This window comes from Coregonus lavaretus (genome assembly GCF_964263955.1).
Source record: "Coregonus lavaretus genome assembly, chromosome: 35".
NCBI lineage: Eukaryota > Metazoa > Chordata > Actinopteri > Salmoniformes > Salmonidae > Coregonus > Coregonus lavaretus.
This window is the reverse complement of record NC_140022.1, coordinates 975,969-1,001,473: the sequence shown is the minus strand read 5'-3', so window position 1 is coordinate 1,001,473 and position 25,505 is coordinate 975,969. Positions and strand designations below refer to the sequence as shown.

The following is a 25,505-nucleotide window of genomic DNA, read 5'->3' as shown; positions in this document are numbered from 1 at the left end:
ATAGCAGTGAATGTAATCTATTAATGTACTGTTATAGTATTTCTAAGTAGCAACCATATCAGCCAGGGAAACTACCGGTAATTGTTCTCACTTTATGATAGAACATTCACATTTTTCAGTGAAGTCGAAATCCTTCCTCTTCAATGGTATCTGACAACACCGCATCCAACGACTGATCTGAAGACCCTTTTTAGCAGCAATGGAGTAACTCGCTTGGCCCTAACCACTGCTCCATAATTGCTGGTCGTCAACCTCCCTCTCTGCATGGTTTGCCAGTTGGTGTCGGTGCGCTGTCCAACTGCCGTATAGTCTCCTGCTGCTCCACCGACAGCGTCATGCCTGCATGCCCCAGGTGCCCTTGTTTTTTAACAATGTCCGGCACAGACAGGGATGACAGAGGGTAGCGTTTTTTCTTGCTCAGGTTCAAGAAGACATACCATTCCACTGAACCTGCCCCAGCGATGGTTCCTTAGCAACTGATGATCCTCCTCTATGGGCTCTCGGGACAGAGGGTTGTAATCTTCGGCCGGGTACAGGTCCTACACTGACTGCACCTGGTTGGGCACGGCTGGCATCCGTACAGACAAAATTGTGAACCGCCAAAATAGGCTGCATGGCTACACTTCTGAGCTCCACGGAGGCATTCACATGTGGTAGAGAGAATCCCCTGGTCACCTATAGAGACCTGCCAAGAGGAAGGATGTAAGTGCGCTGCAAGAAATGTGCCATATTGATAAAGAAATGTGTGAGTAAGATATTACTAAAATGTAAAACCCTCAGTTAAACTAATAATGTATGACTATTAGTAGACTAGAGCTTAGAGAGTTAATCAAATGTGTTTTATATAATATGCATATTTGCCCAGCAACAGAGTATTTGTGTCTTGTAATTAGGCAAGCAGAAGTGCAAAACGATTGAAACCAATACCAGGAGACTGGTTCCAAAAACACATAGGGAAGGGGAGTGAAAGGCTTGCATAATATTGTGAGAACAGCGAAAGAGAAAACCTGCCCGAGCAAGGAGTAGACTATGATAAGAACGTTTGTGTGTGTGTGTGTGACCTGATGGTCAGGAGAGCAGAGGAAAATCACATGAGCTAAACCCAGGTGTGAGTTTACAAGATGTGTACAGTGGAAAAATACAGCCCGCCTAAAGCGGGGTGGGACTTCTTCTCTGACGTGTGTGTATAAAAAGATTGTACGACCATTTTGTTGCAGAGTGCTCTCAATGAATAAAGGCTGACCACTGCAGAATTGGGTCTTTGTTTAATTTATTTAAACTAGAGATTTACACCTCTGGGAATTATTCAAAGATTTAAGAAGTGTTTGACTTCAACCATTGAGATAACAAAATTCTCGTGACACATATAAATAAAGTTTGATTTGATTGATGACATTACAGCTGTAGAATATTTAATAAAATGTAATTTTCACATGTGGACAAGTGAAGTTTTTCTATAAACTTTTAATTGATAACTTGGGATTTTATCATTTGATATCAATCATACATTGGGAAGGATCCTATAAATCAAGACTGTGTGAATGCAAGTTACCACTCCAAATAAATAAATACTGTACAGAACAGGCTGGATGTCTAAAGAAAATACATTCTGAATGTCAATAGATTTAGATTCATTCTCATCAATGACAACATTCTAGAACTGAGTTTCACTCATCGAAGTCTGGTATCCGGGGTAATCTGGTTAATGATTATATAGTTAAGTGGCTCTTTCCTTGTATAATGTTGACAGCTGTATAGAACACATTGTATCACTATGATGCTCAAACTTCACTTAATAGCTACACTCACCAACACAGGATAAACTTTATCCCTCATGCTGGCCCTGACCAAACCGTTAAGTTGCCCCTCACTGTAGCTGCACTTCTCCACATGGCCAGACTTATAGAGGTCTTCTCCCCTTTTAATGCCCTTATGGCATTTTTCAAGGATGAGCATTAGGCCTGAAATAGACACCAAAGTCGACATACTGTACAAACAATTACCTATGCTAAGTAAAACAATGCTTTTTTGATCTACCGCTCTGCTAACTAGCTAGCTAACGTGTAGCCAGTGGCTAGCTAAAACAGAGAAAGTTAATGTAAATTCATGGATTGGTCACAGAAGGTCTCGCTGATCGCAGTGGTGAACGGTAGCTGACAGTGTCGGCTAGAGATGAAGTGCGGGAGCTTCCTGCAGGAATTTGTAGTCTTGCTGAGGATGCGTTTTAGTAAGGTTTGATTTCTTGCGTTTATAGCCATGATGATCCACTGCACTGATGGAGTGGAAATCACATTAGATAGATGTGGTAGTTGCAGCTGCAGATAAATATTTGGGTGTGAGAGATTTTAGTGCAGAATAAGTTTTGATGGAAGGGGTTCCATCCTCCCAGGCCGATGGCCTTGTGTAGGATCGTTTAGGGCCAAAGTAGTGGGATGGGGTGATGAGTTATGGGGGATAGTGTATAGGTGCATGATTATATGGTGCAATTTAAGATTTTCCCATTCTCCTTTTCCCAGTTTTTTTTTGTGTGACTTAAATGTGCAATCCGTACTCCGACCTGCGACAGGCAGCAATAAGAGTGTCTAGTCTGACGGAAATTCACACGAAGAAGATGTCGCCAAAGATGTTTATATGTAAAGATAGAACACCTTGTCGTTTCCAATGGGAGCAAATTAATCATAGTGGGCAGAACAAGCACGTGCTAGCGATATCCTATTGGCGCGTTCTAGCAAACATCTGCATGTTTCCGTTAGGGAACGTCTACTCTGTGAAGTGCTTGTGTGCAATAACTAAATTTGCCTTTGCAGTCCTAAACAGCGAGATTTTAAAAAACGTTTGAAAAGGGTAAAGTCTACAAAAGTTGGTCCACTCTGTTCATAACAGATGATAGTTTTGGGAACATAAAACTGTATTGAGATCAAATGCTTAATCGATGAGAAAAAGTGCAGAAAGTCGGTCAAAATCCATCTCGTCCCATCTTCTCCCACTGCTCGCCAGTGGGCTTCCTCTCACTACCATATTTGGTAGTGAGTGGAAACGCCAACCGGATGCTTCACATTTATACATCCAATGAAAAATATGTCTCATTGTTCTGTCTGTGATGTCGCTTTTACTCTGTTGCAGTGGGCGCCTGAACTGTGGTGTCAAGACGATCACTTTTGTGTCCGTTTCACATGTGTTACTACAGGTATGTAATACCACGTTTAAACTTTTAATATCGAAAGAACATGTCATAGCGTGCTAGTTAACAAATCCCTTAAGGTATTATCACATTTGGTTAAGGTTTTATGTGTTCTTTTTGTGTCAAGTCGAGTGAGCGTAACTATTTTATAAGCCACATAGGTAGAGACGTTGGGTTTGGCTGAGTGAATGAACATAATTTAGTAAAGCTAATTTCATTGAAAAAATCAATTTATTTGCGATTTCTGAGTTCGTTATTGGTTTTGTGTAAAATTCACGAGCTGGTAAAATGGCGGTGCCACTGTCTGCGTCAACGGACTTCAGTGCAGGCAGTGCGGGTGCATCAGAGAGAGACGATTTCACGGTCGCACTACTGTTTTGAAGCTGAATGTAATGATTCTCTTATTTTTTGTGTGTAACAATATTCAGACACATTCAATTGTTTTTATCTTTATCTATAATTGTTACTATGGTGTGAAAATTGTAAATACAATTGTTTTTTGTGACTGAAATAATACAGTGAAGAGAAGCTTATTTAAGAAAATAGTTCATAGTACTGCCTAAAACAAACTGCAACCTTGTACTAAATGGTATTTGAGTCATGTATGCATTTATGTAAATTGCACTTACCTTGTGTAATTTAAAGTGTACAAATTGTGTCTAATGTGAATGAATGAATGTTTTGTTGTCAGTGCTTAGCTACCTGATCTATTGAAATTAGATAATTGAACTAGAAAAAATACAAATTATTTTTAGAGAATAAAGAAAGTGCCAAAACTGTCAAGACAAAAAAATTCTGTGTCCATTTCTCTTTATTACTACTGGCCGACTCAGATTATGCCAGAGGCCGGTAACATCAACAGTGAAGACAAACCCAGCCTGCCTCTCTCCTTCCACACTGAGTCCAAACCTACAGTCACTGGGTCCTGATTGTGACAGTGGTGCCCAGTTTACTGCAGGATCTAGAGATGGCATCAGTGAAGCTGGAAGACTGCAGTCAAACACTGGAGCTGAATGTCAACATTAAAGATGAAGAAGAGGAGGAGAAGATTGGGAAATCTGTTTCTCATGGTAAGAGCAGATTCTATCTTTAAGTTATCTTCATAAGTTATGACCCAGTCTATTGCTAGGTTGAATTCTATAATTCTGACACTCAAACATCCCTGAAGAACACAAGACTGTTCTTCGTTTCAACTTCATACTGTGCATTACAAGTTGCTATAGAACTGTTTCAATGAGAAGGTAGATGTTATTTCATGCTACTGAAATCTGCATGGTTTGACAACAGTATTGTCAGCATGTGTTTTATTCACTGGGCTATCTGGAGTGATCAGAGAGTAGACTAAAGAAGTGAAGTAGACAAACTGCCAGTGTTTTGAAGATCTATGAAATGAGTCTGTGTGGTTGCCAGGATTGGTGTCAATTCCATTTCAATTCCAGTCAATTCAGTAAATACACTCGTTCTAATTTCAATTCTCTTCAATGCTTTTCGATCAAGAAAAGTTGGGGTAACACTTTACTGTAGGTGTCCTTATTCATGCATTCATAAAGCCTTTTATAACACCTATATAACACATTACATTTGACATAAACTGCGATAAGTAGTTTTAAATAGTAATGAGTAACGGCATAAAATGTTACGAAACTAGTTATAATAATAATATTAATAATAATAATAATAATATGCCATTTAGCAGACGCTTTTATCCAAAGCGACTTACAGTCAGGTGCGCATACATTTTTACGTATGGGTGGTCCCGGGGATCGAACCCACTACCCTGGCGTTACAAGCGCCATGCTCTACCAATTGAGCTACAGAGGACCAACAATAATAATGTGTGTTATATGACTGTTTATCCTGTTGTCATATGCACTAATGTCTACTGTTAATAACAATGGGTATTACACAGTCTGCATGACAACTTATGTCATATGCTATTACATGCTACATAATTGTCTGCGTACCAGATGTTATAACGGGGCGTTATATATCATTTACCAAACTCTTTGTCACATTTATAAAACGGGTTGTTTGGATCTTGGATGCTGATTGGTTGATAGCAAGGAGTTATCACCACAATCCACACATTCCACGCATAATGCCTGTTAACAGTTCCATTAGATTTATCAATGCACATCCACTGTCCCACAGCCCAGCCAGGCAATTTATAAACCTAATCTCCCCTGGGGGAAAAAGCGTCTAGACAATATTTCCCCACGCTACTAGCCTGTCGGACATGTTGCATTTCCACCGTGCACCATGCATATGGACGTGACGAGTCTGACAGCTTCTCTGATCCAGGCTAATACATTTTTCAGGATCATTATAATGGATTTATCCAAATAATTGGCAATAGCTAAGGTAGTAGCTAAAACAAACGAAAATGCACATCGTTTGCTGTCATTTCAGCTGCTTGATGTGATTGTGTGTTAGCTTTAGTTGACTACCTAGCTAGCAAAGGAGAATAACTACAATACATTACCAAAAGTATGTGGACACCTGCTCGTCGAACCTCTCATTCCAAAATCATGGGCATTAATATGGAGTTGGTCCCCCCCTTTGCCACTATAACAGCCTCCACTCTTCTGGGAAGGCTTTCCACTAGATGTTGGAACATTGCTGCGGAGGACTTGCTACCATTCAGCCACAAGAGCATTAGTGAGGTCGGGCACTGATGTTGGGCGATTAGGCCTAGCTCGCAGTCGGCGTTCCAATTCATCCCAAAGGTGTTCGATGGGGTTGAGGTCAGGGCTCGTGCAGGTCAGTCAAGTTCTTCCACACCGATATTGACAAACCATTTCTGTACGGACTTCGCTTTGTGCATGGGGGCATTGTCATGATGAAACAGGAAAGGGCCTTCTCCAAACTGTTGCCACAAAGTTGGAAGCACAGAATTGTCTCTAATGTCATTGTATGCTGTAGCGTTAAGATTTCCCTTCACTGGAACTACAGGGCCTAGGCCGAACCTTGAAAAACAGCCCCATACCATTATTCCTCCTCCATCAAACTTTACAGTTGGCACTACGCATTGGGGCAGGTAGTGTACTTCTGGCATCTGCCAAACCCAGATTTGTCCGTCGGACTGCCAGATGGTGAAGCGTGATTCATCACTCCAGAGAACATGTTTCCACTGCTCTAGAGTCCAATGGTGGTGAGCCTTACACCACTCCAGCTGACGCTTGGCATTGCGCATGGTGGTCTTAGGCTTATGTGCGGCTGCTCGCCATGGAAACCCATTTCATTAAGGTCCCGACGAGCAGTTCTTGTGCTGACGTTGCTTCCAGAGGCAGTTTGGAACTCGGTAGTGAGTGTTGCAACCGAGGACAGACGATTTTTACGCGCTTCAAACCTCAGCCGTCCCTTTCTGTGAGCTTGTGGGGCCTACCACTTCGTAGCTGAGCCGTTGTTGCGCCTAGACATTTACACGTCACAATAACAGCACTTACAGTTGACCGGGGCAGCTCTAGAAGGGCAGAAATTGGATGAACTGACTTGTTGGAAAGGTGGCATCCTATGACGGTGCCACGTTGAAAGTCAATGAGCTCTTCAGTAAGGCCATTCTACTGGCAATGTTTGTCTATGAAGATTGCATGGCTGTGTGCTTGATTTTATACACCTGTCAGCAACGGGTGTGGCTGAAATAGCTGAATCCACTAATTTGAAGGGGTGTCCACATACCTTTGTGTGTATATTTAAGTGTATCTTATTGACTTGACAATCAGATGGTTGTTGCCTATTTATACATTATTTATGAAATCATTATTTATTGAGTTTATTAAGTTATTGTCTCTCGTCATTGAACCACTGTTAGCTAGCTAGCTACATGCCAATGATTTGTTTAGCATAGCAACGTGGAATTAGGGCTGTTGCGGTGACTGTATTACCGCCCACTGGAAATTACGAGTCATGACCGCAGTCAAATTGTCACGGTTTCGGCCGAGGCTGCTCCTCCTCCTGGTTCGGGCAGGCATCGGCGGTCGTCGTCCCCGGAGTACTAGCTGCCACCGATCTATGTTTCATGTTCGTTTTGGTTTGGTCTTGATGTTGTACACCTGTGTCTAGTTAGTCCTCATTAGTGTTCTATTTAAGTCTTGTTGGGTGTGTCTGTGTTTGTGTGTGATTGTTCCTGTCGTATGTTTGCTTGTCGATTTCCTTATTCGCTCGGTTGAGCTATACTCCACTGTGTTGGAGCGTTTTACGCACCTGTGTAGTGCGCCTTTTGTTTGTCGCCTACGTGCGTAGTTTCGCCTTCGGGCAAGTTTGTTCTGTTTTCCTTGTTGGATATTTCACTAAAGTCTTTTGGACTATACTTCGGTGTCCTGCGCTTGATTCCACCACTACACCCACCTACAGCATTTATGACAGAATCACACACCATAAGAATGGAATCAGCAGGAGCCGCAGCAGCCCAGGCGACGCTGGAGGACAGGGTCCGTGAACAGAGTGACCAGATCCTGCAGATGGGGTCCGCACTGCAGGAGGTGACCACCACCATCCGAGGCTGGGGGACTCCTACACCGCCATCCTCTCTGCCAGCCCCATCGGGAAGTCAGCCCATTCCCGCTCCGGAACCCAGAGGAGTTCGACTCTCGCTCCCGAGGGCCTACGATGGGACCGCAGCCGGGTGTCAGGGATTCCTTCTCCAGGTGGAGCTTTACCTGGCCACCGTGCACCCGGCGCCCTCGGGACATGAGAGCGTGTCCGCCCTGATCTCCTGCCTTTCCGGGAAGGCGTTGGAATGGGCCAACGCAGAGTGGAGGAGGATCGACGCGAACACCATCACCTACGACGAGTTCTCCCGCCGCTTCAGGGCGGTGTTTGACCATCCCCCGGAGGGGAAAGCGGCGGGGGAGCGTCTGGTCTTCCTCCGGCAGGGGAGGAGGAGTGCCAAGGAGTTCGCCTTAGAATTCCGTACTCTAGCGGCGGATGCAGGGTGGAATGAGCGGGCTCTCATCGATCACTACAGATGTAGTCTACGCGAGGACGTCCGTAGGGAGCTGGCCTGTAGGGACACCAGCCTCTCGTTCGACCAGTTGGTCGACATGTCCATCAGGCTGGATAACCTGCTAGCTACCCGCGGACGTTCCGAGGGGGGTCCGTCCATTTCACCCTCCAGCGCCTCCGAGCCGTGCCCCATGGAGCTCGGGGGCGCTGGCGCTAGAGAGCGGAGGAGGAAGAGCCCGAGGGGGCCTGTCTCCTGCACCAAGTGCGGTCGTGGAGGGCACACTGCGGCCAGGTGCTGGGGAGGGTTCTCCGAGGGAGAGGACAACAGGCCACGCACTGGGGGGGCCTCCCAGGTGAGTAGACGGCCCGCTTACCCAGAGCTTTCTGTTGCGCACTTTTGTATACCTGTTGGTTTTCCACAGGTTGCACCTCATTCCCAGCATAAGGCGCTAGTAGATTCAGGCGCAGCTGGGAATTTTGTTGATCGAAAGTTTTGTTTAGAGTTAGGGATCCCTCTCCTACCTGTTGACAAACCTTTTCCCGTACATGCCTTAGATAGCCGCCCGTTGGGGTCGGGGTTGATCAGGGAGGTCACAGCGCCACTTAGGATGTGTGCGCAGGGGGGTCATGAAGAGACTATACAGCTGTATCTGATCGACTCTCCTGCGTACCCAGTGGTGCTGGGGATTCCCTGGTTAAGCACCCATAACCCTGCTATTTCGTGGCAACAGAGGGCTCTCGATGGGTGGTCTGCTCAGTGTGAGGGGCGATGTCTGGGTGTTTCCGTGGGGGCGACTTTGGTGGAAAGTCCAAACCAAGTGCCCGCACTGCACATTCGGCCTGAATATGGGGATTTAGCTCTTGTGTTTAGCAAAACTAGGGCGACGGAGTGTGCGATTGATCTCCAGGCAGGAGCAGCGCTCCCACGGAGCCATGTGTATCCTTTGTCTCAAGAGGAGAGGAAAGCTATGGAGACTTACATAGCCGAATCTTTGAGACAGGGATACATTCGGCCTTCCATTTCCCCCGCCTCTTCGAGTTTCTTTTTTGTGAAAAAGAAAGATGGAGGGTTGCGCCCGTGCATTGATTACCGTGGTCTCAATCAGATTACTGTGAAATACAGTTATCCACTCCCTCTGATTGCGACCATGACGGAGTCATTGCATGGGGCGCGGTTTTTCACAAAATTGGATCTCAGGAGCGCGTATAACTTGGTGCGCATTAGGGAGGGCGATGAATGGAAAACGGCGTTTAGTACCACGTCAGGTCATTTCGAGTATCTTGTCATGCCATATGGGTTGATGAATGCTCCATCAGTCTTCCAATCCTTCGTAGATGACATTTTCCGGGATATGCAGGGACAAGGGGTGGTCGTGTACATTGATGATATTCTGGTGTACTCATCTACCCGAGCCGAGCATATAACCCTGGTGCGACGTGTATTGAGGAGGCTGTTGGAGCACGACCTATATGTCAAGGCAGAGAAATGTCTGTTTTTCCAGGAGTCGGTCTCCTTTTGGGGTTATCGGTTGTCCGCGTCAGGGGTGAGAATGGAGGTGGATCGTGTGTCCGCTGTGCGTAATTGGCAAACTCCAACCACTGTAAAAGAGGTGCAGCAGTTCTTGGGCTTTGCGAATTACTACCGGAGGTTTATCCGGGGTTTTGGACAGGTGGCAGCTCCCATCACGTCCCTTCTGAAGGGGGGTCCGGTGCGCCTGCAGTGGTCAGCTGATGCGGACAGGGCCTTTGGGAGACTGAAGGACCTGTTTACGTCGGCTCCGGTGCTGGCGCATCCGGATCCCACAATTCCATTTCAGGTTGAGGTGGACGAGTCTGAGGCTGGTATAGGGGCCGTTCTCTCTCAACGGTCCGGCTCGCCACCTAAACTCCGCCCCTGTGCTTTTTACTCCAAGAAGCTCAGCCCGGCGGAGCGTAACTATGACGTTGGGGACAGGGAGCTGTTAGCTGTAGTTCAAGCCCTTAAGGTGTGGAGGCATTGGCTTGAGGGGGCTCAACACCCTTTCCTCATTTTGACTGACCATCGGAACCTGGAGTACATCCGGGCAGCGAGGAGACTGAACCCTCGCCAGGCTCGATGGAGTATGTTTCTCACCAGGTTCGTATTTAAAATCACGTACATCCCTGGGTCCCAGAATGGTAAGGCAGATGCACTGTCCCGGCGGTATGACACGGAGGAGAGGTCCGTTGAGCCTACTCCCATACTACCGGAGTCTTGCCTTGTGGCACCGGTGGTGTGGGAGGTCGATGCCGAGATCGAGCGAGCGTTGCGTACCGACCCCAGCCCTCCACAATGTCCTGAGGGTCGGAGGTACGTTCCGCTCGAGATTCGGGATCGACTCATCTACTGGGCTCACACGTCACCCTCCTCTGGACATCCGGGTATTGGCCGGACAGTGCATTGCCTTAGCACTAAATACTGGTGGCCTACTTTGGCTAGGGATGTGAGGGTTTACGTCTCCTCCTGCTCGGTGTGCGCCCAGTGTAAGGCGCCCCGACATCTGCCCAGGGGTAAGTTACAGCCCCTACCCGTTCCACAACGACCATGGTCCCACCTCTCGGTGGATTTTGTAACAGACCTTCCCCTCTCTCAGGGGAATACCACCATCCTGGTCGTTGTGGACCAGTTCTCTAAGGCCTGTCGTCTTCTCCCTATGTCGGGTACTTCCTACTGCCCTACAGACCGCTGAGGCCCTATTTACCCACGTCTTCCGGCATTACGGGGTCCCCGAGGATATAGTGTCTGATCGAGGCCCTCAGTTTACCTCCCATGTGTGGAGAGCGTTTATGGAGCGTTTGGGGGTCTCGGTTAGCCTTACCTCGGGGTACCACCCGGAGAGTAACGGGCAGGTAGAACGTGTTAACCAGGATGTGGGTAGGCTTCTGAGGTCGTATTGCCAGGACCGGCCTGAGGAGTGGGCGCGTTACATTCCCTGGGCCGAGATGGCCCAGAACTCTCTCCGCCACTCCTCTACTAACCTAACCCCTTTCCAATGTGTATTGGGTTACCAGCCGGTTCTGGCACCATGGTAGCAGAGCCAGATCGAGGCCCCTGCGGTGGATGATTGGATGAGGCGCTCGGAAGAGACGTGGAACGCTGCCCACGTCCACCTGCAGCGGGCCGTCCTTCGTCACAAGGCGAGCGCCGATCTCCACCGCAGTGAGGGGCCGGTGTACGCACCCGGAGATCGAGTCTGCCTCTCTACCAGAAACCTGCCCCTCCGCCTGCCCTGCCGGAAGCTGGGTCGGCGGTTTGTGGGGCCCTTTAAAGTCCTGAGAAGATTGAACGAGGTGTGTTTATAGGTTACATCTACCTGTTGAATATAAGAATATTAACCCCTCGTTCCATGTGTCTCTTCTCAGGCCGGTGGTAGCTGGTCCACTCCAGGACAATGAGATAGGAGAGACTCCTCCGCCCCCATTGGACATCGAGGGGGCTCCGGCGTACACCGTTCGGTCCATCTTGGACTCCAGACGCCGGATGGGGGGTCTCCAGTATCTCGTGGAGTGGGAGGGGTACGGCCCGGAGGAGCGGTGCTGGGTGCCGCGGAGGGACATCCTAGACCCATCTCTCCTGTCGGAGTTCCACCGGGATCATCCCGCGCGCCCTGCTCCGCGTCCTCCTGGTCGTCCCCGAGGCCGGGGTCGGCGCACGGCTGGAGCCGCGCGTCAAGGGGGGGGTACTGTCACGGTTTCGGCCGAGGCTGCTCCTCCTCCTGGTTCGGGCAGGCATCGGCGGTCGTCGTCCCCGGAGTACTAGCTGCCACCGATCTATGTTTCATGTTCGTTTGGTTTGGTCTTGATGTTGTACACCTGTGTCTAGTTAGTCCTCATTAGTGTTCTATTTAAGTCTCGTTGGGTGTGTTTGTGTGTGATTGTTCCTGTCGTATGTTTGCTTGTCGATTTCCTTATTCGCTCAGTTGAGCTTTACTCCACTGTGTTGGAGCGTTTTACGCACCTGTGTAGTGCGCCTTTTGTTTGTCGCCTACGTGCGTAGTTTCGCCTTCGGGCAAGTTTGTTCTGTTTTCCTTGTTGGATATTCCACTAAAGTCTTTTGGACTATACTTCGGTGTCCTGCGCTTGATTCCACCACTACACCCACCTACAGCATTTATGACACAAATTCCCTGCTGCCGTTGGTAATGGTATTCCCATCAAAACTGTGCAAATGAATGGCGCTGTTGGGTACCCTACCAACTGGGTAACGGCCCTCACTAACGGCCTGGTACTCAGCAGTCTATTGTCCCTCAAATCACTCTCTAAACACTTCATGATTGAATTGGAATAATCTGAATGATGAGGAGAAATGGTGATGGGAAGTTAGAGCTCCCTTTCTGAAATGGACACAGGAAATCCCTGAACCCAATATGAATTAATTTTTAAAACCTGTTCCGAAAGGGCCTAAAGGACATCCAATCCGAGTGAGGGAAGCAGCAGAAAAGCAACTTAATTCAACCGGAGTTAAGGATACAGAGTGATACGTTTGTGAAAGGAAATCAAATCAAATTAAATTGTATTTGCCACATGCGCCGAATACAACAGGTGTAGACATTACAGTGAAATGCTTACTTACAAGCCCATAACCAACTATGCAGTTTAAGAAAAAAATAAAAAAAAGCAAATAATTAAAGAGCAGCAGTAAATTAAAAATAACAGTAAGGAGGTTATATACAGGGGGTACCGGTACAGAGTCAATGTGCGGGGGCACCGGTTAGTTGAGGTAATTGAATTAATATGTACATGTGGGTAGAGTTAAAGTGACTATGCATAAATAATAAACAGAGTAGCAGCAGTGTAAAAGAGGGGGTTAGGGTGGGGGGGCAGTGCAAATAGTCCAGGTAGCCATTTGATTAGCTGTTCAGGAGACTTATGGCTTGGGGGTAGAAGCTGTTAAGAAGCCTTTTGGACCTAGACTTGGCGCTCCGTCACCGCTTGCCGTGCGGTAGCAGAGAGAACAGTCTATGACTAGGGTGGCTGGAGTCTTTGATAATATTTAGGGCCTTCCTCTGACACCGCCTGGTATAGAGGTCCTGGATGGCAGGAAGCTTGGCCCCAGTGATGTACTGGGCCGTACGCACTACCCTCTGTAGTGCCTTGCGGTCGGAGGCCAAGCAGTTGCCATACCAGGCAGTGATGCAACCAGTCAGGATGCTCTTGATGGTGCAGCTGTAGAACTTTTTGAGGATCTGAGGACCAATGCCAAATCTTTTCAGTCTCCTGAGGGGGAATAGGCTTTGTCGTGCCCTCTTCACGACTGTCTTGGTGTGTTTGGACCATGATAGTTTGTTTGTGATGTGGACACCAAGGAACTTGAAGCTCTCAACCTGCTCCACTACAGCCCTGTCGATGAGAATGGGGGCGTGCTCAGTCCTCTTTTTTTCCCTGTAGTCCATAATCATCTCCTTTGTCTTGAGCACGTTGAGGGAGAGGTTGTTATCCTGGCATCACACGGCCAGGTCTCTGACCTCCTCCCTATAGGCTGTCTCATCATTGTCAGTGATCAGGCCTACCACTGTTGTGTCGTCGGCAAATTTAATGATGGTGTTGGAGTCGTGCCTGACCATGCAGTCATGGGTGAACAGGGAGTACAGGAGGGGACTGAGCAGGAAGAGAGAGTTAGGGGCACAGAGCGAGCCGTTTGTGAAAGGAAGAGAGGGTTAGGGGCACAGAGCGAGACGTTTGTGAAAGGAAGAGAGAGTTAGGGGCACAGAGCGAGACGTTTGTGAAAGGAAGAGAGAGTTAGGGGCACAGAGCGAGACGTTTGTGAAAGGAAGAGAGAGTTAGGGGCACAGAGCGAGACGTTTGTGAAAGGAAGAGAGAGTTAGGGGCACAGAGCGAGACGTTTGTGAAAGGAAGAGAGAGTTAGGGGCACAGAGCGAGCCGTTTGTGAAAAGAAGAGAGAGTTAGGGGCACAGAGCGAGACGTTGTAGGCTACTAGAGAGCCGAGGCCGTGCGGTGTGTGTGAATGTGTGTGTGTGAGTAAGACAGTCTGTCTTTACAGAAATAAATCAAATCATTCAAAATAGGCAACTACACCAGAAAGCATGATTTGGCCACAGAGGATCATTTAGCTTCTTTAAAAGAAAAAAAGCTGTGGATGGTTTTAAATTGCATAGCCTACAGTCGGAAGGACCCCGCAATTTGGGCGCGCAGCAAATGTCAAGTAGATGATTGTTGAGTTGCGACTGTCATTGAAGCAGAGCGACCCAGCCTGACATATCACAATATTAAAAAATGCAATCGCGGAAAAACAGTTTGTCAAAGCAACTATTGCTTTAAAGAGACAGTGGGTCTCCAGGAACAGGGTTGGAGAGCCCTGGTGTAGGATATATTACATGGATTTATTAGACTTTTTCAAATGTGGATGTTCCAAAGGCGCATCAGCAGCCTGTATGCATGGAAGGCCTGGAGATGCTAAACATGTTTATGTTAATTAACGGTCAATTACCGTGAGACCGGAAGTCATTTGCATGACAGTTACCGGGTGACAAAATGTCATTACCGCCACAGCCCTACGTGGAATGAATAGAATGAGTGACTGGGTCAAAACATCCCAAAATAATTTAACGACCAGCCTGTTTGGTTAGCAACTTCAGAACTAATAACTGCCATTTGCCCGGACTATATCGTGTGTGTTTGAAAATTCACTCTGGAGTGTCAGTGCAGGAGTACTGTTGCTCCGAGAGTTCTGACCTCAGCTTGACTGCCGTTATAACAGGCTAAAGGTGGCTAGCTTGCTAGCTTACTTCCAGACACAAATGAGAACACCTCACCCTGAAAATGTTTCTCACCCTAGCAGAGCTGGTTAATGTTATCAAGAGGGTTAGTGACTAACTGTGTTACTGGAAACAATTTCATTCATATTTTTAGCTGCTGTTTACTTACACCTGTCATAACAACCCGAGTTCAGGGCATTCCTCAGTTATTCTGCGTTTTGGCACTCTCAAACCAGAGTGCTCTGAAATCGGGAGTAGATTGCCAGGGTGAATTTATGTCTGGTGAAAGGATGAAATAACATAAATGTACTCATTAAAATAATGTTTTTAATGAAAACATGTCATTATTTGCCTTGGGCCTAAGAACAGCCCTCCGGGAGTTATCACACGATAATCCCTGGGTTCTCATGCCTTATTACGCAACTATTACATTGTATGGAATGATGGGCGTCATAACCATGTCATAACCATGACATAACCATGTTATAACCATGTCATATGCCATTATAGTGTGCACTATAATAGAGTGACATTCATTTGAGGTGTTATAAAACAGTTATGAATGTGCTTAATACTGCAGAGTTGAGAGTATCACAAAACCATTCAGGATGTCCAAGAAATATGGGCAAATTGGAGCATAGACATATTTAGTATTTTTTTATATAGACAAGACAATACACTACAGAGTTGTATAAGCTGGACCACTTCCAGATATATAAAAAGCTACATTATATTATTATAATAACATGCCAAAAATCAATTTTGAACCTAAATGGAAGCAAATATTTTACCACAAAATCACAACAGGATTTGTGAAAGCTTTGGAAAAAGTTAGATGTGCAGGCTATAGTAACAATGAGTGCTGTTAATGCATGGGTTAATAACAGTCATTTATCGTACATCATTCTTGGAGTGGAAACGTTGTTTGCCCTAATATCATGCTCAATAAATATTCATAATGTGGCTTAACTGTGTGACATAACCATCAATTTAGTTGTTCACATTTATTCATCCTTTATAGAGCATGAAATACGGTTATAGATGATTTGTGACCAATTGATGTAGTGCTTATGAAGCGTATATTAATGCTTTATGAAGCCTTCATAAGATGCACTTAAAATAAAGCGGGACCAAAATATGTACTTTCTACTTAATACTGCCCTGTACTTGAAGGTGCAGTGGTGGAAAAAGTTATGGGATGGTTGGTGGGCAGCTCTCAGGGAACTGTGGAGGGATCGTGGATGGTTGGTGGGCAGCTCTCAGGGAACTGTGGAGGGGTCGTGGATGGTTGGTGGGCAGCTCTCAGGGAACTGTGGAGAGGTCGTGGATGGTTGGTGGGCAGCTCTCAGGGAACTGTGGAGGGGTCGTGGATGGTTGGTGGGCAGCTCTCAGGGAACTGTGGAGGGATCGTGGATGGTTGGTGGGCAGCTCTCAGGGAACTGTGGAGGGGTCGTGGATGGTTGAGGGGCAGCTCTCAGGGAACTGTGGAGGGGTCGTGGATGGTTGGTGGGCAGCTCTCAGGGAACTGTGGAGGGATCGTGGATGGTTGAGGGGCAGCTCTCAGGGAACTGTGGAGGGGTCGTGGATGGTTGGTGGGCAGCTCTCAGGGAACTGTGGAGGGGTCGTGGATGGTTGGTGGGCAGCTCTCAGGGAACTGTGGCGGGGTCGTGGATGGTTGGTGGGCAGCTCTCAGGGAACTGTGGAGGGATCGTGGATGGTTGAGGGGCAGCTCTCAGGGAACTGTGGAGGGGTCGTGGATGGTTGGTGGGCAGCTCTCAGGGAACTGTGGAGGGATCGTGGATGGTTGAGGGGCAGCTCTCAGGGAACTGTGGAGCGGTCGTGGATGGTTGGTGGGCAGCTCTCAGGGAACTGTGGAGGGGTCGTGGATGGTTGGTGGCCTGGCAGTTGGGAGCTTGGGCCGGTGGCCGATAGGTCCCTGGTTTGGGTTCCCGATTTGACTTGGTGGGAGACCTGTCGACGTGCCCTTGGCGGGGAGCTTGACCCTGGTTGTTCCTGTGGGTCGCTCTGGATAGGAGTGTCTGCTAGATGACTGAATGTAATGTAAATGTTGAGCGGCTTCACTGCAGGTAGATTGTATGTTTTTAATATTCAATGAACATTTTTTATTGGTGAATTATACTAATCATGCATTGAACTGCATCCATCTATTCTGCCAACAATGTCTTACTCTATGTCATGGAATGTTGAGTCAAATAAAACCTATTTTTAAAACCTCATAAAGTTAGTTTTGTAGAATATACTGGGAATTGTATATTTTGGACTGCTATTATCATTGTCTGTTTCATATCTGCAAAGTAGTTAAAACGCTGTCAGTTCCACTTGAAGTGCACTTGACGTTGTGTAATTTAAAGTGTGCACTGTTTTGTTGTCAATGTTTAGCTACCTGATCTATTGTAATGAGATAATTGAACAATAATATATTTTTAGAGAATAAAGAAAGTGCCAGAAATGTCAAGACTCATTTTTGTGTCCGTTTCTCTTTATTACTACAGCCCGACTCAGATTAAGTCTGAGGCCTGTAACATCAACAGTGAGGACAAACCCAGCCTGCCTCTCTCCTTCCACACTGAGTCCAAACCTACAGTCACTGGGTCCTGATTGTGACACTGGAGCCCAGTTTGCATTGCAGGATCCAGAGATGGCATCAGTGAAGCTGGAAGACTGCAGTCAAACACTGGAGCTGAACGTCAACATTAAAGATGAAGAAGAGGAGGAGAAGATTGGGAAATCTGTTTCTCATGGTAAGAGCAGGTTCTGTCTAACTACGTTTGTTGTATTCGTTTATCTATAAGTTATCTTCAGAAGTTGGACCTCCATAAGTTATGACCCAGTCTATTGATAGGTTGAATTCAGTCATTTTGATATCACATCCCTGAAGAACTCCAGACTGCACAACAAAGCTTGTGTTGTTCCTTCCAACTTCCCACTGTGCATGAAAAGTTCCAGTAGAACTGTTTCATGATGAACTGTTTCAATGAGAAGGTAGATATTATTGTCAACATGTGTTTTATTCACTGGGCTATCTGGAGTGATCAGAGAGTAGACTAAAGAAGTGAAGTAGACAAACTGCCAGTGTTTTAAAGTTATATTAAATGAGTCTGTGTACTTTCTAACCCTTGTGATAGTGAGTTGTGGATGATATGGCTCATAATTGTCACTACTTATTGCAATCAACTGTTATCCACTTTTAGAATAGTTGTATTCCCCTTTTGTATTTTACAGTGTACTTACAGTGCCTTCAGAAAGTATTCATACCCCTTGACTTATTCCACATTGTGTTGTGTTACAGCCTAAATTCAAAATTGATTAAATTAGTATATTTTTTCTGAGCCTTCTACACACAATACCAATAATGACAGTGAAAACATGTTTTTAGAAATGTTAGCAAATGTATTAAAATTGAAATGAAGAAGTATCTAATTTACATCACACCCCTGAGTCAATACTTTGTAGAAGCACCTTTGGCAGCGATTAAGAGCTTTGCACACCTGGATTGTACAATATTTGCACATAATTATTAAAAAAATTCTTCAAGCTCTGTCAAGTTGGTTGTTGATCATTGCAAGACAGCCATTTTCAAGTCTTGCCATAGATTTTTAAACCGATTTTAATTCAGAACTGTAACTAGACCACTCAGGAACATTCAATGTTGTCTTGGTAACCAACTCCAGTGTATATTTGGCCTTGTGTTTTAGGTTATTGTCCTGCTGAAAGGTGAATTTGTCTCCCAGTGTCTGTTGGAAAGCAGACTGAACCAGGTTATCCTCTAGGATTTTGCCAGTGCTTAGCTCTATTCCGTTTATTTTTATCCTAAAAAAAACTCCCTAGTCCTTGCCGATGACAAGCATACCCATAACATGATGCAGCCACCACCATGCGAAGAGTGAAGAGTGGTACAAACATAACGCTTTGTATTTAGGATAAAAAGTTAATTATTTTTGCCACATTTTTACTTTAGTGCCTCATTACATTGCAAACAGGATGCATGTATTCTGTACAGCTTTCCTTCTTTTCACTCTGTCATTTATGTTAGTATTGTGGAGTAACTCCAATGTTGTTGATCCATCCTCAGTCTAACTGTTTTAAAGTCACCATTGGCATCATGGTGAAATCCCTGAGCGGTTTCCCTCCTCTCCGGCAACTGAGTTAGGAAGGACGCCTGTATCTTTGTAGTGACTGGGTGTATTGATACACCATCCAAAGTGTAATTAATAACTTCACCATGCTCAAAGGTATAGTCAATGTCTGCTTTTATTTGTTTTGTTTATCTACCAATAGGTGCCCTTCTTTGTGAGGCATTAGAAAACCTCCCTGGTCTTTGTGGTTGAATCTGTGTTTGAATTTCACTACTTGACAGAGGGACCTTACAGATCATTGTATGTGTGGGGTACAGAGATGAGGTAGTCATTCAAAAATCATGTTAAACACTATTATTGCACATAGAGTGAGTCGATGCAACTTATCATGTGACTTGTTAGGCACATTTTTACTCCTGAACTTATTTAGGCATTCCATAACAAAGGGGTTGAATACTTATTGACTCAAGACATTTCAGCTTTTCATTTTAAATTAATTTGAATAGAATAATTTCACTGACGTTATGGGGTATTCCACTGACGTTATGGGGTATTCCACTGACGTTATGGGGTATTCCATGGTTGTTATCAGGTCTATAAAGTGCATCTAAAGATGAAACAGTTTACCTACCATGTATAACACTTTCTGGCCAACTGGTGGTTTAGTTCCTTCTGTCGTCCAACTGGTGGTTTAGAATCTACAGATGTGGTATTCATATTCAGATGCTAGATAGTCGTAGTAGAATTCATCTTGGTACAACAATATCCAACATCTAGTCATGTATCCATGCCCATGTATGTGTGTGGTATTGGGGTATTGCATGTAGGCCAATGACACACAATTTCAATTTAATACATTTTTAATTCAGGCTGAAACACAACAAAATGTAGAAAAAGTCAAGGGGTGTGAATACTTTCTGAAGACACTGTATATGAAGTCATATGGGGAGAACAAGTATTTGATACACTGCCGATTTTGCAGGTTTTCCTACTTACAAAGCATGTAGATGTCTGTATTTTTTATCATAGGTACACTTCAACTGTGAGAGACGGAATCTAAAACAAAATCCAGAAAATCACATTGTATGATTTTTAAGTAATTAATTTGCATTTTATTGCATGACATGCGTATTTGATCACCTACCAACCAGTAAGAATTCCGGCTCTCACAGACCTGTTCGTTTTTCTTTAAGAAGCCCTCCTGTTCTCCACTCATTACCTGTATAAAAGACACCTGTCCACACATTCAATCAAACAGACTCCAACCTCTCCACAATGGCCAAGACCAGAGAGCTGTGTAAGGACATCAGGGATAAAATGTAGACCTGCACAAGGCTGGGATGGGCTACAGGACAATAGGCAAGCAGCTTGGTGAGAAGGCAACAACTGTTGGCGCAATTATTAGAAAATGGAAGAAGTTCAGATGACGGTCAATCACCCTCGGTCTGGGGCTCCATGCAAGATCTCACCTCGTGGGGCATCAATGATCATGAGGAAGGTGAGGGTTCAGCCCAGAACTACACGGCAGGACCTGGTCAATGACCTGAAGAGAGCTGGGACCACTGTCTCAAAGAAAACCATTAGTAACACACTACGCCGTCATGGATTAAAATCCTGCAGCGCACGCAAGGTCCCCCTGCTCAAGCCAGCGCATGTCCAGGCCCGTCTGAAGTTTGCCAATGACCAGCTGGATGATCCAGAGGAGGAATGGGAGAAGGTCATGTGGTCTGATGAGACAAAAATATAGCTTTTTGGTTTAAACTCCACTCGCCGTGTTTGGAGGAAGAAGAAGGATGAGTACAACCCCAAGAACACCATCCCAACCGTGAAGCATGGAGGTGGAAACATCATTCTTTGGGGATGCTTTTCTGCAAAGGAGACAGGACGGCTGCACCGTATTGAGGGGAGAATGGATGGGGCCATGTATCACGAGATCTTGGCCAACAACCTCCTTCCCTCAGTAAGAGCATTGAAGATGGGTCGTGGCTGGTCTTCCAGCATGACAACGACCCAAAACACACAGCCAGGCAACTAAGGAGTGGCTCCGTAAGAAGCATCTCAAGGTCCTGGAGTGGCCTAGCCAGTCTCCAGACCTGAACCCAATAGAAAATCTTTGGAGGGAGCTGAAAGTCCGTATTGCCCAGCGACAGCCCCGAAACCTGAAGGATCTGGAGAAGGTCTGTATGGAGGAGTGGGCCAAAATCCCTGCTGCGGTGTGTGCAAACCTGGTCAAGACCTACAGGAAACGTATGATCTCTGTAATTGCAAACAAAGGTTTCTGTACCAAATATTAAGTTCTGCTTTTCTGATGTATCAAATGCTTATTTCATGCAATAAAATGCAAATTCTTACTTAAAAATCATATAATGTGACTTTCTGGATTTTTGTTTTAGATTCCGTCTCTCACAGTTGAAGTGTACCTTTGATAACAATTACAGACCTCTACATGCTTTGTAAGTAGGAAAACCTGCAAAATCGGCAGTGTATCAAATACTTGTTCTCCCCACTGTATATCACACCAACTGACTGGTTGTTCTGATGTTGTTCACACAGGAGACCATGTTGAGACATTCTCTACATCCAGAGAGCAACAGCAGGAAGATCACAGAGCTAAGAGGTCTCACCACTGCCCACATTGTGAGGAGATTTTCCCAATTCTATCAAAGTTAAAAATACACCTAAAAATACATACAGGAGAGAAGCCTTACTCCTGCTCTGACTGTGGGAAATGCTTCATTAAATCATCTAAATTAACCATTCATCAGAGAGTGCACACAGGAGAGAAGCCTTACTCCTGCTCTGACTGTGGGGCGAGTTTCTCCCAATTGGGCCACTTAAAAACACACCAACGTATACACACAGGAGAGAAGCCATACTCCTGTACTGACTGTGGGAACAGTTTCACAACATCAAAGGCTCTGACAATTCATCAGAGAGTGCACACTGGAGAGAAGCCTTACTTCTGCTCTGACTGTGGAAAGAGTTTCTCCCGATTGGATACCTTAAAAAGTCACCAATTAATACATAAAGGACAGAAGCCTTACTCCTGCTCTGACTGTGGGAAATGCTTCATTAAATCAGCTAAATTAACCATTCATCAGAGAGTGCACACTGGAGAGAAGCCTTACTCCTGCTCTGACTGTGGAGAGAGTTTCTCCCGATTGGATACCTTAAAAAGTCACCAACTAATTCATAAAGGGCAGAAACCTTACTTCTGCTCTGACTGTGGGAAGAGTTTCTCTCAACTGGGCAACTTAAAAACCCACCAACGTATACACACAGGAGAGAAGCCTTATTACTGCTCTGACTGTGGGAAGAGTTTCTCTGTATCGGGCAACCTAAAAACCCACCAACGTATACATAAAGGAGAAAAGCCTTACTCCTGCTCTGACTGTGGGAAGAGCTTCTCCATGTCAGGCAACTTAAAAACCCACCAACGTATCCATAAAGGTGTGACGAGGTGTGAATGAAGGAGTCAGGCGCAGGAGGTAAAATACCCAAGTCAAGAGTTTATTCCGTTTACATAAATAAAACGCACCCAGCGTCAAAACGAAACTATCACAAGGGAAATATTCCACCTTGGCAATAACAAATGGAAGAGTAGCTCAACCGAGCTACTCGCTCTCACAATGAAACAATCACTCACAAAGACAAGGGGAACAGAGGGAACACTTATACACATACTAATTAGGGGACTGAGCACCAGGTGTGTGTGATTGACAAGACAAGACATGACAAGTGGAGTGATGAGAATGGGATCGGCAGTAGCTAGTAAGCCGGTGACGACGAACGCCGAAACCTGCCCGAACAAGGAGGGGAGGCAGCCTCGGCGGAAGTCGTGACAAAAGGAGAAAAGCCTTACTCCTGCTCTCACTGTGAGAAATGCTTCAAAACATCAGCTGAGGTAAAAGTTCATCGGAGAACACACACAGGAGAGAAGCCTTACCACTGTGACTGTGGGAAGAGTTTCTCCAGATTGAATACCTTAAAAACACACCAACTTATACATAAAGGAGAGAAGCCTCATCAGTTGACTCAGACCAGCTAAGATTAAAGTCACTCCATCACTTCATTCTCACCTCATAAAGGAAGTAGTAACAGTGAATTTGATCAATTGAAGAAAGCATAGAACACAATTGTTTCTCACTGTGCAGTGGAAAGGGAGCGTTTTATACAATGTTAGCCTCTACTTTACTGATCAATGTGTTTTGTTAGCTTCTACTGTAGAGATATTGAGATCACCTTGGATTTACCCTTAAGTTGAAAACCCTCTGAGGCTTCTGACATTGAAACAATAGTCTGAGGGTTGACTGTGTGGTACTGCTTCCATCTAAAGTTTTCTGTGGGAATGAATTTGTAGACACAACATGTATCAGACAGAGATGGTGTGATGAGCAGTTTTCAACATTGTCACGCCCTGACCTATAGAACTCTTGTTTGTTGAGTCAGGGTGTGGAATTCTATGTTAGACATTCTATGTTTAGGTTCTAGTTTTTCTGTTTCTATGTCTGGCCAGGTATGATTCCCAATCAGAGGCAGCTGTCGCTCATTGTCTCTGATTGGGGATCATCCTTAGGTAGCCCATTGCCTGCTGTGTATTGTGGGATCTTGTTCCTGTTAGGCTGGTGTGTGTATAGCCCTTTGGACTTCACGTTACGTTGTTTCTTGTTTTGTTGAATGTTTATTTGAGTTAATAAACATGTACGCTTTTCACGCTGCACCTTGGTCCGACCCGTCTCTCAACGTTCGTGACAAGCATACATTTGGCTGGATAATTTTTTGCTACTAAATTACTATTTGTTTAATGATACACAGGCTATGAAATGACTACATGTTTATTAATTTGTCTTTTAAAACTAGATTTGTTATTTTCGTCATTGATGATGAATGTGTTTGGATTAACTGCATTGAACTTTATTGATCTGCCAATGGAAAATAAAGTGTACATGCATTAGTGTTTACGGACATATTCCATCCCTCCCTTTCCCAGTCTGCTGTCCCCACATGCTTCAAGGTGGCCACCATTGTTCCTGTACCCAAGAAAGCAAAGGTAACTGAACTAAATGACCATCGCCCCGTAGCACTCACTTCTGTCTTCATGAAGTGCTTTGAGAGGCTAGTTAAGGACCATGTCACCTCCACCTTATCCGAGAACCTAGACCCACAAAGTTTGCATACCGCCCCAATAGATCCACGGACGACGCAATCGCCATTGGACTGCCCACCGCCCTATCCCACCTGGACAATAGAAATACCTATGTGAGTATGCTGTTTATTGACTACAGCTCAGCTTTTAACACCATAGTGCCCTCCAAGCTCGTCACTAAGCTCAGGGCCTTGGGTCTGACCTTTTCCATGTGCAACTGGGTCCTAGATTTACTGACGGGCCGACCTCACGTGGCGAGGGTAGTCAACAACACCTCCGCCATGCTGATCCTCAACACTGGTGCCCCCCAGGGGGGTGTGGTCAGTCCCCTCCTGTACTCTCTGTTCACCCATGCCTGCGTGGCCATGCACGACTCCAACTCAATCATCAAGTTTGCTGACGAAACGACAGTAGTAGGCCTGATTACCAACTGCGGTGAGACAACCTACAGGGAGGAGGTTAGTGCCCTGGCGGAGTGGTACCAGGAAAACAACCTCTCGCTCAACATCAACAAAACAAAGGATCTTGTTGTGGACTACAGGAGACAGAAGAGGGTGCACGCTCCCATTTTCTTCTTAATCTTCCTTGACCGGGGTCAAAAGTTTAAAGTTCCTCGGTGTGCACATCACTGAGGACCTGAAATGATCTCAGCACACCGACATTGTGGTGAAGAAGGCGCAACAGTGCCTGAAGAAATGTGGCATGGCCCCTAACACCCTCACAAACTTCTACAGATTCACCATTGAGAGCATTCTGTCGGGCTGCATCACCGCCTGGTACGGAAACTGCTCCGCCCTCAACTGCATGGCTCTCCAGAGTGTGGTGCAGACAGCCCAACGCATCACCGGGGCCATGTTGCCTGCCCTCCAGGACATCCACAGCACCCGGTGTCAAAGGAAGGCCAAGAAAATAATTAAGGAACCTGGTGCTTGCATGGGTACCTGTCCCACTGGTCAACTGCATCTCTACAGATACATGTCTACTATGTAGATCTGGTCAGGTGAGGACGATCTCTCCAGATACATGTCCTCAATGTAGATCGGGCCAGGTGAGGACAATCTCTCCAGATACCTGTCTACTATGTAGATCTGGCCAGTTGAGGACAATCTCTCCAGATACATGTCCACTATGTAGATCTGGCCAGGTGAGGACCATCTCTCCAGATACATGTCCACTATGTAGATCTGGCCAGGTGAGGACCATCTCTCCAGATACATGTCCACTATGTAGATCTGGCCAGGTGAGGACCATCTCTCCAGATACATGTCCACTATGTAGATCTGGCCAGGTGAGGACCATCTCTCCAGATACATGTCCACTATGTAGATCTGGCCAGGTGAGGACCAGCTCTTCACTTCAAAGTGCGTGTCATCCATCTGTGAATACAACCACCAGAACCAGAA

General features: G+C 45.8%; 1 protein-coding gene across 1 annotated transcript; it reads left to right on the top strand.

Moving 5' to 3' along the window:
* Positions 1–3,107: 3,107 nt before the first annotated feature.
* LOC311109583 (uncharacterized protein) lies at positions 3,108–23,674 on the top strand. Its single transcript, XM_084152512.1, has 4 exons — positions 3,108–3,187; positions 4,015–4,251; positions 17,373–17,621; positions 21,510–23,674. The coding sequence occupies exons 2-4, from the start codon at positions 4,149–4,151 to the stop codon at positions 22,424–22,426; spliced, it is 1,269 nt and encodes a 422-aa protein (XP_084008638.1). The 5' UTR covers positions 3,108–3,187; positions 4,015–4,148; the 3' UTR covers positions 22,427–23,674.
* The last annotated feature ends 1,831 nt before the right edge of the window (positions 23,675–25,505 follow it).